The sequence below is a fragment of the Heloderma suspectum genome, chromosome 5 (genome assembly GCF_057233095.1).
Source record: "Heloderma suspectum isolate Gila_16-S chromosome 5, 16-S_ref, whole genome shotgun sequence".
Classification (NCBI taxonomy): Eukaryota; Metazoa; Chordata; class Lepidosauria; order Squamata; family Helodermatidae; genus Heloderma; species Heloderma suspectum.
The window spans coordinates 152,602,907-152,617,723 of NC_139462.1; the positions used below are offsets into that span (position 1 = coordinate 152,602,907).

At 41.1% G+C, this 14,817-nt stretch overlaps 1 protein-coding gene across 1 annotated transcript in view; it reads right to left on the bottom strand.

The window, feature by feature from the left end:
- Positions 1 to 10,458: 10,458 nt before the first annotated feature.
- Positions 10,459 to 14,817, bottom strand: part of POU6F2 (POU class 6 homeobox 2) — a 475,368-nt gene continuing 471,009 nt past the window's right edge. Inside the window, exon 10 of the mRNA XM_084860397.1 lies at positions 10,459 to 11,115. Coding sequence (XP_084716523.1) covers positions 10,611 to 11,115 — 505 coding nt within the window. The 3' untranslated portion in view covers positions 10,459 to 10,610. The remainder of the gene's footprint in view (positions 11,116 to 14,817) is intronic.

Consider the following 14,817-nt stretch of genomic DNA (forward strand, 5'->3'; position numbering starts at 1 on the left):
GGGTGTGGTTGCTCAGTGCTGAGAGGAAAAGCAATTTGCACATGCTCAGAAGCATAGATATATGTCCTAGAGATCAGACTTGACAGCTCTTTTCAAGCATTATTTGCATGCCATTCTGTTCTTCTGTGTGTGTGAGTGAGAGCCAGAGTGAGAGAGAGGCAGAGGCAGAGGCAGAGAGGGTGGGTGGATGTGGAGGAGATATGAGAATAAAAAAAGAACCATCCAGGAAGACCATGGAGAACAGCTGCTGTTTGCCCTCCCACATTGACCTGATTTGCATATAATGACAACTCACTTTTTTTTTTAAACCCTGGGCTTTCATGAATGAGCCAGTGCACTATTTCACACTGCTCAGTTGCTCCCGCTTGGCTCCTCCTCTAGCAGAAGTGGCTAAACAACCCAGGGATATTTCATCCCTGGGTTATTTAGCATGATGTCTGAAATCAGAACCCTGGCTTGTTTCTCCCCTGACAAGTCAGGATTCTGGGTTTGGATGGCACACTAAACTACCTAAGGGTGGAATATCTTTCCACTACCAGGAAAACAGGGTTGTTTAGCCCCTCCTGGTAGCAGTGGGAGCCATGAAACCATGTGAAATAGCACACTGGCTCATTTATGACAACTCAGGGTTGTCATTATGTGTGAACTGGGCCAATATTTATCTAGCAGGCAGGCAGTTCCATAGCCAGGATGTGACATGGACTGAGGTCTATAGCAGCATCCCAGCCCAGAGTTGTGTGACAGAAGACATGTCTTAGGGACTCTAATCTCTCACCTGGACATAACTAAAATTACTGGGACTTTATCCCTTTCTGGTTGTTGGTTTTGTTTTGTTTTTTTGCGGGGGGGGTGTGTGTGTGTGTGTGTAGACTTACCTTAAACTATATATTTATCTGAATTGTTCCTCTTGCTTCCTCCTTCCACACCACTCCCTTCTTTAATGAGCTTCCACCACGCATTGAAAACTTGGTTGTTCAGGCAGGCATTTGGTGTGGGTTAGGGTATTTTTAGAAATATGATGTTTTAATGTTTAATTTTACTGTTTAGATTGTTTGTACTGCTGTACATCACCCAGGGAGGGCCACGGTGGCTTAATGGTTAAGACGCTGAACTGCAGACTGGAAGGTCGGCAGGACAGCAGTTCGAGACCCAACCTAGCAGTTCGAAAGCAAGAAATTGCAAGTAGATAAATAGGTACCGCTTCGGTGGGAAAGTTAACAGCGTTTCGTGCACCTTGGTGTTCAGTCATGCCGGCCACATGACCACGGAAGCGTCTTCGGACAGCGCTGGCTCTTCGGCTTAGAAATGGGGATGAGCACCACACCCTAGAGTCGGACACGACTGGTTGGGGACACCTTTACCTTTACCTTTTTTACATCACCCAGAGTAGCCAGGTAACTGGCCAGATAGGCAATTAAGTAATTTAATAAATAAATAATTTAATAAATAAAATAAATCCTAGTTGTTTCCCCATTTTATTAAGTTACCTAGTGATCTTCCCCTATATTCTTTCAGGAGACATGCCAATGGCAGCTTTCCTCCCAGGGTGAATAACAGCTGGCTGGCTGGGGATTTTTCACTGTGGTGCAGGGAGAAAGGATTAAGTTCCCTTACTTGCACAGTCCATATTCCTAACTCGGATCTTTTTTTTAAAGGTAAAAACAAGACATGTTCAATACATACACTGTTTACTTGTTTACTTTAGCCCTCAGATATATAGGCTTTTCTACACAAGGCTTTTCTTTTGTGGCCATCATTCCTTACTCATGGTTGTTTATGGGGTACTTTAGAGAACAGTTTCACTTCTGTTTTTGAAGAGCACTTTGCGGTGGTTTTTAAAGCAGGGAAAATGCAGTATTATTTGTAAAAGTGAAACATTTCCCCACTTGTGTAATTATGTTATTCCACTATACCACAGTGCCATCTAGAGGTTATGTAGCAGAAAAGCAGGAAAGGAGTTTGGATCTCAGTTTTGTGACAAAACCGAAAATAGACACAGTGGATTAACAGCTTCGTGTAGAAAAGCTCACAGTAATCAAGAGTTGGGTGGGCAGAAGCAGGGGAAAAGGCATGCAGGCCTGTGTATCAATCAAATAAACTTTTATAATCTTTTGGATTGCTGTCTTTTTTCTGCCTCCTAGAAATAGTTTTGGGTGCATAAACCTATGAAGGAAAGATTTCTATGAAGGTGGATCCTTCCATGAGTTGTAATTAACCCTCCCTTCCCACAGAGTGGTTGATGCATGGATGAGTCACTGCATGGAAATAGTGTGGGATTATATGAACAAGGGAGACACTATGCTTGGTTCATGTAGTTCCATTTCATATCCTTGAGATAGATATATAGATAGACAGACAGACAGACAGACAGACAGACAGACAGATGATAGATTAGAGAGAGAGAGAGATGATAGATAGGGAAAACTTTTTTACAATGTATCTGGTTTCCAGTGGATGTGTATTGGCGACCATGAAAACTCAATTATCCTATACAACCAAGCCTTACTCTTCAAGCACAATGTGGTGACAGCAGCTTCTATTTCATTGCCTCCCTTGGACCATTTCACACATTACACATCAGCAAATTCAGGAGTGCCATAAAGCGTGCACTCAACACAACAGGATTTTGTTTTTTGGTCTGAATACTCTTATGCCATCACTCTTCTTGAACCATTGTCAAATCCCTCATTTTTCATTACTGAGGCCTTTTCTTTTTTGAATGGTAAAATTGTCTAGTTGCACTTGTGGATGCATTCACTTTGCTAATTTTTTCTGCCAATTGCTTTCAGCAGAGGTTAAAATGGAGTGCTACAACGCCACAGTTCTTCCTTTCAACTTTTCAGTAAACTGCATCGTTTTACCCCATTGTGGAATCTGGTGCACTCACAAAAATGTAGAGTTGATTTAGTCATACCTAGAGTAGATCCACTGAAGTCAAGATTAACTTAAGTCCCACTGATTTCAGTGTCTAAGTATGTCTAAGTACTTTAGTCTAAGTATGACTAAATCTGGAGCCAACCCTTTGCATTTAAGAAAAAAGAATCATCTGAGTGCACGGTTCGAAAGTGTTCATGGACAGAAATGCTTTAAGATGAGGACCAGAACGTGTGGAGTAATGGTGTTTCTGGGTTGGATTAGAATTCATGCTGGATCAACTGCACTGGCAGACGTGGCCTTCCCTGCCCCCTCCTTCCCATGGCAACCCCTCCAGCCCCCTGAAATCATACACAAGGAGTCAGGAGGCTCTGCTCAATGGGGTGAGCTGTGGAGTGTGAGTCTGTATCTGTGTGTGTGTGTGTGTGTGTGTGTGTCCGCGATGGCAGAGAGACCAATGAGCAGAGCCCTTCCTCTTGCAGAAGGCCTCTTTCTCTCATGGAAGACAGATTTTGGATCCAACCCTGTTTTAGTCACTAGGAAGCGCTTTCTTTAGTGGCAGTAGTTTGGGATGAGTGGAAATTTATTTTCTGATATGTTTCCCATTTGTTTAAGTCCATACACGTTTTAAGATGCTAAGGGCGCAATCCTATGGCCACTAGTCAGCGGCGGCTAGACAGCCATAAGATAGGTTGGTTCTCTGAGAACTGCCCTCCACCCCTTCCCACACTGCCTCACAGGCAGCACAGAACAGCCCTGCACTCTGTGCTTGGAAGAGGCGCGCAGAGCGGTGAAAACGGGGCGTTCCTGGGAGCGTGCCGGGGTGGGGAGGGGGGAAGTGCCATTCTGGCACTTCCTATGCATCAGCCGGTGTCCGCCCCCCCCCCGCTCCACCTTCGCATGGTTAGACAGCTGAAATCGGCTGTCTAACGATCCCCTCCACGCTTCTCCTGCCCTGCATTGGATAGGCGGTCACCTCTGAGTTCATAGGCAGCTGCCTATCCAGATAGGATTGCGCCCTAAGGGTGCAATCCTATGCTGGTTTAGACAGAAAAGAAGGCCTATAACTCCCAGCGTTCCCCAACCAGCACTGCTAGCTGGAGAATGCTGGGAATTGTAGGACTTTTTCTGTCTAAACATGTGTAGGATTGTTCCTTAATACTGCTATCCTGATTGGTATTCTCTTGCATTCTGTGATGGAGGAGAGATACAAAAGTTGGCTTGTGCAGCAAATTCCAGATAGAGTGCCCACTCCTCCATTGTGCAAAGAGGATCTTTCAATCAGGTGTGTGTGTGTCAACTGGCCTTTGGGCTGTGTACCAGCTTTTGCAACGTCGGATAGACTGGATCAGGCTTGGGGTATGATGCCACCACCATTGTCCATGTCATCTGTCCCACTATCTGCGGTCAGACAGATTTGCAGGATTTTATGCAGCTTCAAAAACCTGCAAAAACTGTTTGATTAGAGATAATAATGGGGCAAAAGAAATGTCTTTGTCCACTGTGGGCCACGGCTCATTTGTATCATCTTTAAACTGTCATAAAGACTATTGTCTTTTTCCCGCCTAACTGTGGAAAGCAGCTTTACACTTGGTCCATGCATTTTAGAACTGTTTTTGTATTGAATGGATGTAAAATAACATGAAGTTTGATCCCGTGAATCATTCATGAGACTTAGGGACAAGCCTAGGATTGAAGCTTATTTTTCATGTCAAACAATTCTTTATTTTTTTATGGTACAAATTAAAAGTGACAGATCTGAAGCTGTTAAGAAATACACAAAGTGCAGCTTTACTGACCATACAGATATTGCTCTAGTTTAAGTACAGTTTTTGTCAGTTTTTAATTTTTTTTTTTAATGTTAAGCAACCTGTGCAGATAAATCAGCTTTGGTTTCAAAGTCAGAACAGTAAGGAGCTTTAAATAACCAGTTTGGCTTCTTGGTCACAAGTCCTCCACATCAACTCCTTTGATTTTTTCTTTCTTAAAAAAACAACAACAAATGAAGAATACAGTCCATCTCATTCTCTGCCTTCTTTCCTGCTGCATGTGCCATGCATGGAAAAACAGGTCTCTTTTGCACTGCTTCATAAGTGACCCTGGTGACCTTTCTGTAGATTATGGGAGCAAGACACTACGCGCCACTGCTGCACAGGCTCCATTCACTTCAAAGGAACATGCGTTGAAGCCTCGCATAAACTCCAACAAAATTAATGGAGGATATGCAGCAACAGTGTTTATGGACCGCACCTGATAGCACATAGGAACAAAATATATCTTTATATATATAAAATTAAAGTTTAAAAAAAGAATCACTTTCCCAACAATAAATAAACAAATGTGCCCCACATAATCTCAAGTTGGAAACAAGCAAACTACATGACAAAAAGCTCAGTACAAAATGTTACTGAAACAGATTTTTTTTTTTTTACAGTCAAACATTTACATGGAAATTAGTTTCCTTTTTTTTTTTAATTCTTTAATTCAGTGTTGCTCATGAGCTGGGTACAAGTAGAGTGCTGAGGTAAAACACTGATGAACAGTTTCTTTCTGTATTTCTTCTTTTTTTCTTAAAATAGTAACAGTTTAGTATTGCAAGATTGTCAGCAACATTTAGCCATATCTATACAATGTGCATATACCTACATACATTGAGCTTTGGTCCAGCATTGAGAAGACGAGCAAAGGCATTATACATATTTCTTTTTGGTTATAGCTTGAGTACTTTGACACGCCTCTACTTGTTCCTTCTTAGCTCCTATTTGCTTTCTTGGTCTATTCTTTGTTTGTGTGATTATAACATAAATTGAAAACTTCGGAATGGATTTGGTATCATTTTCTGTTCAATAGAGCTTTTACACTCCAAACCTAAACATTTCTGGAATTATATCAGTTTCAGACCCCAAACTAATGTCTCTGTTACACAGATATAATATAGCAGTTTGTGACAGAGAACTGTTCCGGTGATGTGTCCCATCCATAGCATTTGTTTTTTAGGGCAGCAAACCTTAGGATCAGGCCTTTAGTGGAAAAGGAGGAAAAGACACATCTAGGAACAACGCACCACCATCAGTTTATTTATTTTTATTCTTAGAACTAACTGTTTTAGTACTTTAGGCAAAACTCACTGAAGGTAAAACTGTCATATAATTGGGCTGGTTCACACATAAAGCTAAACCATTGTTTAGGATTACAAGAATGAGCATAGCTTCCTCTTGGGCTCATGAACTCCCCCTTCCTTTAGCATGGCTGCAAGGAGGAATTTGGAAGTTTTTACTTCTGTTGTTGATTAGCTGCAGCTTGCCGTGTCATCTGAACTGAACCTGGACAAACTGTAGTTAATCTTAACTATGATAGAAGCCAACTTCAAACCATAGTTTATGAAGCCGGCTTATTTTCACAAAACATATTTAACCACAGTTTAGGGTTCGGAGAGCATGCTTAACTATGGTTAATCTAAACAGGAAGTGTGCCAGAGGAGGAGAGGAGGGGCTGCTAGGCTCATTCTCATAATGCTAAACATCCAAATGCAGCCACTGTTTTTCTCCACTGTTTTGTAGTGAGCTATCTTTTTGTCACCAGGAAATGCAAAAGGTGGTCTCTTATATCACTATTATTACTCAATTTGACCAGGATCTAAAGGGCTTCTCATGGAGAGCTTGGGCTTTCATGACCCCCCACCCCCACCCCAACTTCTGCTGCAGCTCCTAATGACCTGTAGAAAACTGCTCATAGGGTTGGAAGACCCTCAGGAATGGCTTCCAATGCAGCATGAGGTGTTGCGATCAAAGAAAACTGGCACAACCCCAGGACGTGTGTGGAAATGCTTTAGGTGCGTGCATGGGACTCTTTGGAGCCCAGCTCATATTTACAAATGTAAATCATAAGGACAGTGAAGAAATCCTCCTCCTGTTGAGGAGGGCGAAGAAATCTCCCTTTACCTGCAGAGTTTATGAATTACACACATATAGAAGAATTTGTTCAGGCACTCCTTTATGCCTCCTAGCGAAAGAAAAAGAAAAAAGATAGTTAAAAAGGAAAAGAAAGAACACCTTTCCTTTATATATCAGTTATAAAACAATACACAACTAGAAAACTTTTTTTTTTTTTTAAAGGAACATTGCGGCATGTGAATGTTTTAAAGACTACAGAGATGGAAATCAAATTTGTTCCATGCTGGCAGTTTATTTCATTTCATTTCATCACTGTCCTAAGTTATATCAGTTCAGTGTGAAGTTTAGAAAGGAAATACTTTTTATCTAACTGCTGCTGTGCTGGTAAGTGTTTTAGATTCTTTAGTACAGTCTTTGGTTAATGTTCCTTTCTAGGGATTTTTTGTTTTGTTTTGTTCTATTGCAGATTTTTATGACAGTTCCATGGAGAATCTGAACTATAGTTGTTGTTTTTTAAGTAGCAAATGGGTGATATATTTTGCTGTCAAGAATGACGATTGGGCTTTGGTACTGTTTGAGAATTGAAAACCTGTGATTGGAGAGAAGGGCAGAGCTTTAGGAGCATTATGTTCAGAATTCTATCAGTTCTTGACAATTTTCTTGTTGGTTTTCTTGGTGTCATGGCCATTGTATGAGTTTAACTGTATCTACAAATAAACTTGCAAATTTATCATAATTAAGGTGCAGGGGGTGAGGAATAAGACCTTTCTTTCTGTCTTTCTCTCTTAAATTAACTTGCAGTTAGAATTGCAGCTATCTATTATCAGGGCTGGGTTAGGGCTGCGGCCATCTGTGCCCAAATCTGGGTCTGGCGTGGGATTTTGCCAACCCGTACCATGTTCCTTGTTATTCATTATTTGAAGTGATGACTGGAGATGTGGCCTGGGAAAGCTGGAGCTTGAAGAGCAGTAAGCAGAAGATACTACTCTGTTGGACATGCAGGAGCAGAAGGCCCAAGTTCTCTGTAGTAATACCAGTGTGATTGCAATTAGGCACACCAGTGTGAATGCAATTAGGCACCCAGATTTTGATTGCAAATGGGCACACCCTATGCCCTTCTTTGTTTGAGGCCTAAACATCCAGATTCCTAGGTATCCCAGGAGGCTAAGTCCCAGCCTCAGCCTTTAAGGTTCCCAGTTGAACTGCAGAGTCCCTAGCATTGTACATTACCAGCAGGAATATTCACTCCAATTATCTTCTTCATAAGCAGAAATCCACTGTCAGCCAACACCCTCCCCCCCACAAATCAATAAAATTAAATTTTAAAATAAAGAAAGAAAATGGGAATAAAATAAAAATCTCCGCAGGCTAGATCTAAAGCCTGGTGTTTAATTAATTTGGTACATGCCCACACTTAATCACGATTCTTTGCATCTGACTTTTGTAAAGCTTGGAATTAGGATGCATTGACTCCTGTCTGCTGCAGTAATCACATCTGCTTCTGTTCATGGGTCATTTCCATGCTTTTGTCCTCACAATGTAATTATATCCTGTATCTACTATACAAACAGTATGGGTGCATGGTTTTTATAAGGGCTGTAGTCAACTATATCTATTTTGGAGGACACAAGAGTTCATTCAGAATCTTGGAACTATTCCCATTTTCTTTTTAGCATTGTTTTCTGTTGAATTTTTAGAAAAGCCAACGGCTGAATTCACATGGTCACATTTTGATCATTTTTTTCCCCCAATACAAGGAAATGTTTTGTGGTCAATATATATATAATCCTATGAGTAACTCATTTTTATAAATGGAGCCAAGGGTTTGGCCACCAACCATGTTCCTTGCAAAAAATCAAATTTGACAGGTTTGTGGTGGTGGTTGTAGATTGCACATCAACATTCTCACATAACCTTAAACTCTCAGACACAATCCACCAGAAATTTCTGCTGTGCAAGCTCAACTGACACGAAGGGTGGATTGTGCATCTAAAATTAATTGCTGCAAGTAAAAACCGAGGAATAGATCCAAAATGGAAATGTGTCTGTTGCATCCAATCTGCAGGGAAGAACCTGTGAGAGAGGTGGAACCTTTAAGGCTACAGATTCTGTGGATGATTTAACCCTCAGTCACACCAGACTAATTTTGCTGAAGAAGATGAAGTAATTTCAGACTTATACCAGAATAAGACGGAGAGATATACAATACAGTGAAATCCCAAATTCAAATACACTTTGAAAAGCCTGGAACAAGATGTAAAACTAATTTTACAATGAGGAGAACTCAGACCCTGAATCCCAGTCTTTTGGGGATGCTTGGATAAAGATATGAATTCTTCAGCTGGCTGTCCTCTACAACAAATAGTCAGTAACTCCCTTTGCATACCTTTTGACTAAATGGCCATTTAGTTTTGGATGACAGCTGAGATATATGTTGGTGATCTCTGTTTCCTGATGCTGGTTCAAAAATTAGGTAAATATATTATTCACAAATACTTATTTTGTAGCTTAGCCAAAATGGCTTCCATACAACCTCTGCTGTGTCCATGAGCAGTCCTGCAAGCAGCAATTGCCAGGGGAGAGGAAAATAAATACATAAATAAATACATAAATAAAGGGTTAAAGCAGCAATAGCCAAAGAAAACTTAGAGATGCAGGAATTGAAAAAAATGTCCTCGTTACTTCCGTCCATTTGCCATTAGCTTACTTTCTATTAGAATCCTAAGAAATTTCTTTGGCTATCAGACTTTGGAGAGAAATTGCTTCACATAGATAAAACCATGAACACTGATGCAGTATATTGAACCAAGTGGGCAGTTTATATTTATATTACAAAAGTAGCTTTGGTAACCTCTCCCAGTTCATGGCCAAAGGACAGAGAAAGTGGCAAGCTGTCTATGGTAAGCAAAAGTTCAAGTTACTTAAGATGTCCTTAAAATGTAATTGTTCTATTCTGTGTATTTAAAAAGGAGAGTTTAGTTCTCTTTAAAAGAAATTTAAATGGGATCATGATGGAGAAGGCAGGCAAATAAAGGCATTGAAACCAAATTGGAATCCAACTGCAAATTAAGTCTTCCGTTAACTATGTTAAATAAAACAGACCCAAAATTCAGTTTCGAGAAACAGTCATTTTGGCACACGAACATTTGGAGATCACAAAACTGTGTACGACGAACAAGAGGTTTGAGCATTGTAGCTCAAACCAAGTGTAGCTTACTCACTTGCCAGGCATGTGAGAGAGGATGCAGGGGGGGAAAGAGAGTCCTGTATTGTTTTTTCCTCTTTGCAAAGTACAAATGTAAAAACTCATAACACAATGTAGCACTCGTGAAAGAGTAGACTAACAATCTAGTTTGCAATGCCATGTTTCTGACTTTGGTTAATAGTTTTCATAGTGAAGAAGCACTTGATACCTGAAAGGCTACAATCACTCCTCCAGGTGGCAGGCTTGTACTCTCTTTTTAAAAAAACAGTTAAAGGTTTTTGTTGTTGTTGATGATGATGTTGGGTTCTTTTTCCGTAAAACATGTTCACATTTTCATAATATACAGAAAAAAGTAAGCAGTTATTTGGTTTACTTTTAAGTCCATTAAAAAAAAAAAAACTGGCTTGTTTTGGAACTAGTTCTACCACAAACACACACACACACTAAGTGCTGTGTATTTTTTTTGTATTTTTTCTGTTTGTTTTTATCTAGGAAAACCCACAGACATTTATAAATCGTTTTGTCCATCTTGTAGTTTTCTCAGTCTTTTACTTACAAGGTGGTGAAAGAGCATCTTTACAGAGTTCAAATGTTTAAAATTTTGTTCGTTTCTCTGTTCTTTCTTTAAATCTATCCATTTAAGAGTTTTCTTCCAGAGAGTCTGTTAAGGACTCCATTGGGACTGCCGTCGCAGGCTCATGCTGTTTTAGGCGTTTAATCGTGTTCTTCAGTGCTTGCCTCTTATTGCAGAACCAGACTCTAACTACTTCCCGGTCATAGTTCAGTTTCTCTGCAATTTCTGTCATTTCCTGCCCAGAGGGATGTGTGTTCTTCTCAAAATGGGCATTCAAGATCTCAAGAGCCTGCGGCGTGAAGGAGGTGCGCCTCTTGCGCTTTTTGGATGGTTCACTTCCAATAAATTCAGTCAGGTTCTGCATACCTGCTCGATGGCGGGCCTCAGCCTCTGCCATCCACCGTTCAAGCACCGGCTTGATCTTCTGGGCACTTTTAGGGGTGATGTCCAGCTTTTCAAACCTGGCAGGATACAAAAGGCCAGGGTTCAGTTTGGCTGTCAGACTGCTAGCTATAGTGTTCTCTTGGGCTTCCTGTGGTAGGAAAAAGTGGCTTCTCAGGATGGTGTGTCTGAGGGGAAAATTGAGAAAGAAGAGTCTTACACTGATGCTCTGCCAGGGTGGGACTTCCTGCCTGCCTGACTAATTGACTGGCAGAGGTTATGAAAACTGTCAGGTCTACAGATATTGATATATATATATTTAAACAAACAAACACAATCACAGTGACAACATAATGTCGCAATGCTACTCAATATATAACCTATCACTCCAGTACAGAGATCCTTGTGCATTGAGAAGCCCATGTGGACCTTTGGTTCACATGGGCCTCCCAGTCCATTTCAGTGGAGGGTATTGATCACATACATGAATAAACATGCATACAGATTGATTGGCCACTGAAATAGGTGGAGCTCCTGTCAGAACAGTTCTGTTTCTGCATTGGAGCTCTCATTCCTGAAAGAGACTACTGTTAAAGGTACACATTTCAGAATTCAGTTTTCAGTTTCTTTTTCAAAAGCCTATATACAATGATTATGCTTAACACAAAAGGTAAAAAAAACAGGAAATGACATCAATGGCCTTTTCGTTTTGTGTTGCTTTTTGTTGTACAGGGATCTTGTTCCCTTCCCATAGCATATTGCCCAAATGCTGCTGTTTTAATTTCACAAAGTGGCTGTTAGCCTCTGAATTTCAGGTTTCCTTTTCCTTTTCCTTTTTAAGCAATTTTCACTGTATGCAAGTTAACACCATGTCCCTTCTCTGCGTAGGAAAAAAATTCCCAAAGCTGTTGCAGTCTTCAGTTCAAACAGCTGGACACATTGTAATTACCTTGAATACCTCCAGAAGTAGTTGTGCTAAGAGAAACTCATGCCTTCCAGATGAAACCCAACATAACAGTGCACTAATATACTGTGGCACCAAGCTGGGTTTATTGTGGGATGTCTGCACACTGTGTTGAATGATATCATTTCCTGTAAATGAGGTCCTCTATGTATCATTTTGCCATCAAAAGCCCTTTGCTAGACCAGATTTTACAAACCGTGTGCAATGGGAGAAAAACCTGCACTGAGGACTTTATTCTCTGCAAAACCAAGCCCATTCCAAATCTGGTATTACCCACTGACTTAACAAATTGCTCCTTTCGTAGCTTCATGTACTACATTTTTTCATCCAGTCTTGTAAAATGTCCAATTTACATTCCTGATATTGAGTTGTGTCCAATGTTAGTCTAACTTAAGCCCCATTCATTTCAGTGGCCTACTCTAAGTAGGACTAGCATTTGATATAATTCATTGTTTTGCAAAATGTAATGCTATTAAAAAAGCTTGGGTAATCTACTGAGTTTTCCTGGTCAATTCATGCTGAAGTCTCATTGCTCTTGGTAGAGTGTGTTCCATTTTTAATTAGCATGCTTAGAATGGGCAAGTGTTCATGTTAGACAGCAACTGGAAACCAATTCCCATAAATGGTAATTACACATGAACCATTTATTGAAGCCCCCTTGAAATCCAAGAGACCACAGCAGAATTTTGCTAAAGTAAGTATCTCTAGATTGGCTAGCATGTTTAGTTTGATTATAAAAGGCCAGGATTCAAATCCCAGGGTAGCCATAATGTTCACTGGGTGGCTTTGGGAAAGTCACTATCTCTCAACCTAACCTAACTCAAGGTTGTTGTGAAGATAAAATGAGATGATCTCATATACCCCACCCTGAACAATAACAGGATACAAATGTGTCAACTCAATTGTGGATTGCAGTATAAGGCCTAAAGAGCTCTGTAGGTATTTGGGAGACCAATTTCCCTCCTGTTTTCTTAGCAGTAACTTCAGTATCCAGTGAAGTACGCCTGTGTTTGCGAAGTGGCCTGCCTCTTCAGCTGTTCAGCACTGCCATGAGTATTTCAGAGAAAATTCCAATTGCTCCCATGCATACATGTATATAGAAACTTTGAACCTTAGCCAAAGTTTACTAATTATACCACCAGCCACCATTCCTGGAGTTGGATCCAGATTTATGCTGAATCAACTGTGCTGGTGGAAATGGATTTTCCTGCTCTCTCCTTCCCATGGCAGCCCCTCCAGCCCTCTGAAAATGCTACCTAGTGAGTCAGGAGACCCTGATGAATGGGGTGAGCTGTGGTGTGGGGGAAAATGGGGGGATTCCCCAAAAGTCAAGTGATGGGACCTTCCATGAGCAGGGACCTTCCTCTCATGGAAGACAAATCCTGGATCCAACCCCTGGGAAAAATATTTGTTTATACCAGTGTGTCCATGAAAGGGTGCACTATACTTTGAATATATATCAGCTAGTTGCTTTGAAAAGAAACCAGACTGTTGCCATGTTATGACAAGAGTCTCTGGATCACAAAGCTAGTGCTGGCCTGAGATATTTTGGCTCCTAGTCAAAGAATGGAATGTCATTTCCATGTCCCCACTGGATTATGAGGCCCCTGGATCTGAGAATCCCATCATCATCCCTCTTATATAGGCTATGGACTGTTGATCCTCTGCCTCTATGGGCAGAATCCAATGGGGTGCTTATGCCTCCACTGATTCTATTGCACCCCACTGATTCTGTTGCACAATTGCTGAGTCCCACTGATTCTATTGCATGAGCAGGACCCAACACTTGCACAACAGCAATTTAGCGCTTCCCAGAGGAAGCCCTGAAAAGAGTGAAAACACTTGTTTTGCAACTGGGACAGCCTGGTGGAACTCCCTTATGTGAGCTCTGCCAACCTGCCCTGTTACAGAAACAAGCGTTTTCACTTGTTTACGGTTGCATCAGAAGCGCTAAGTCTTTTTTCTGCAAGCTGTGGGCCCCACTTGCGGACAGGAATTTTGGGGGCATAAGGGAATCGGCGGAGGTGTAAGCGCCCCATTGGATTCTGCCACATGTTCCCCAAAACTGTCAAACAATTGCTCTCTGCCATGTTCCCAGGCTCCTAATACCTTTTCATGCCTTACTCTTGACCCCAAGCCTACTGGACTCTTTTTTGCACAACACATCACAATGCTGCCCTTTGCTTGACCCGTCTTCCATTGGGCCTGTCACCTTTCCTCCAACTTTCTAAGTGGCAGTATCTTGTACTGTAAGGTGGCAGTCAGGGAAGGGAAATCCCTTCTATCTGCTCTTGCTGCAGAATTGCTGGCCTCTGTAAAGGGCTGTCCTAGGTAGTTGCCTATGATTGCTAAGGTGGATCCTGCCCTGATTTTGCCACATGTTTGCCTTGATACAAAATTTATATTTTGCCCCCACACCCCAACCATGTTACTAAGCTGATGTCAATTTTGTGGCATGGTAGAGTATTGCAATGCTTGCTTTATTTATGTAGCTATCCATCTACTTTTTATCCTAGCTGTATCTTTCATAATGATACTTCAGGGTTATTTTTTCTACACTTCTGCAATGACATGTGGCTGCAACTCTCTTCAATATGGAATCGAATTCAGTCATTTTGTTGTTATTGTTCAAGGAATTACATAGTTTATGTATAATTCCAAGTGTCACAATTACTGGTGAACTCCAGCATCATTTAAATCTTTGAGGGATTTGCCATGGACTTCAAAGGGATATGGGTAGCACCCCATGTCACTAGCATCTGTGCATTAGCTAAAACAAAATCCCATGAGAAGATTAAACCAAGCTCATGCAAATCCAGCTGTACTGATGTATAGCACTAAGTTACAATGCAATGCAAAAATACCACACGCTAACAGTTGCTTTAAAAACAACCTTCTGCTCATTTAGGTTCCTTTTACCAATTGA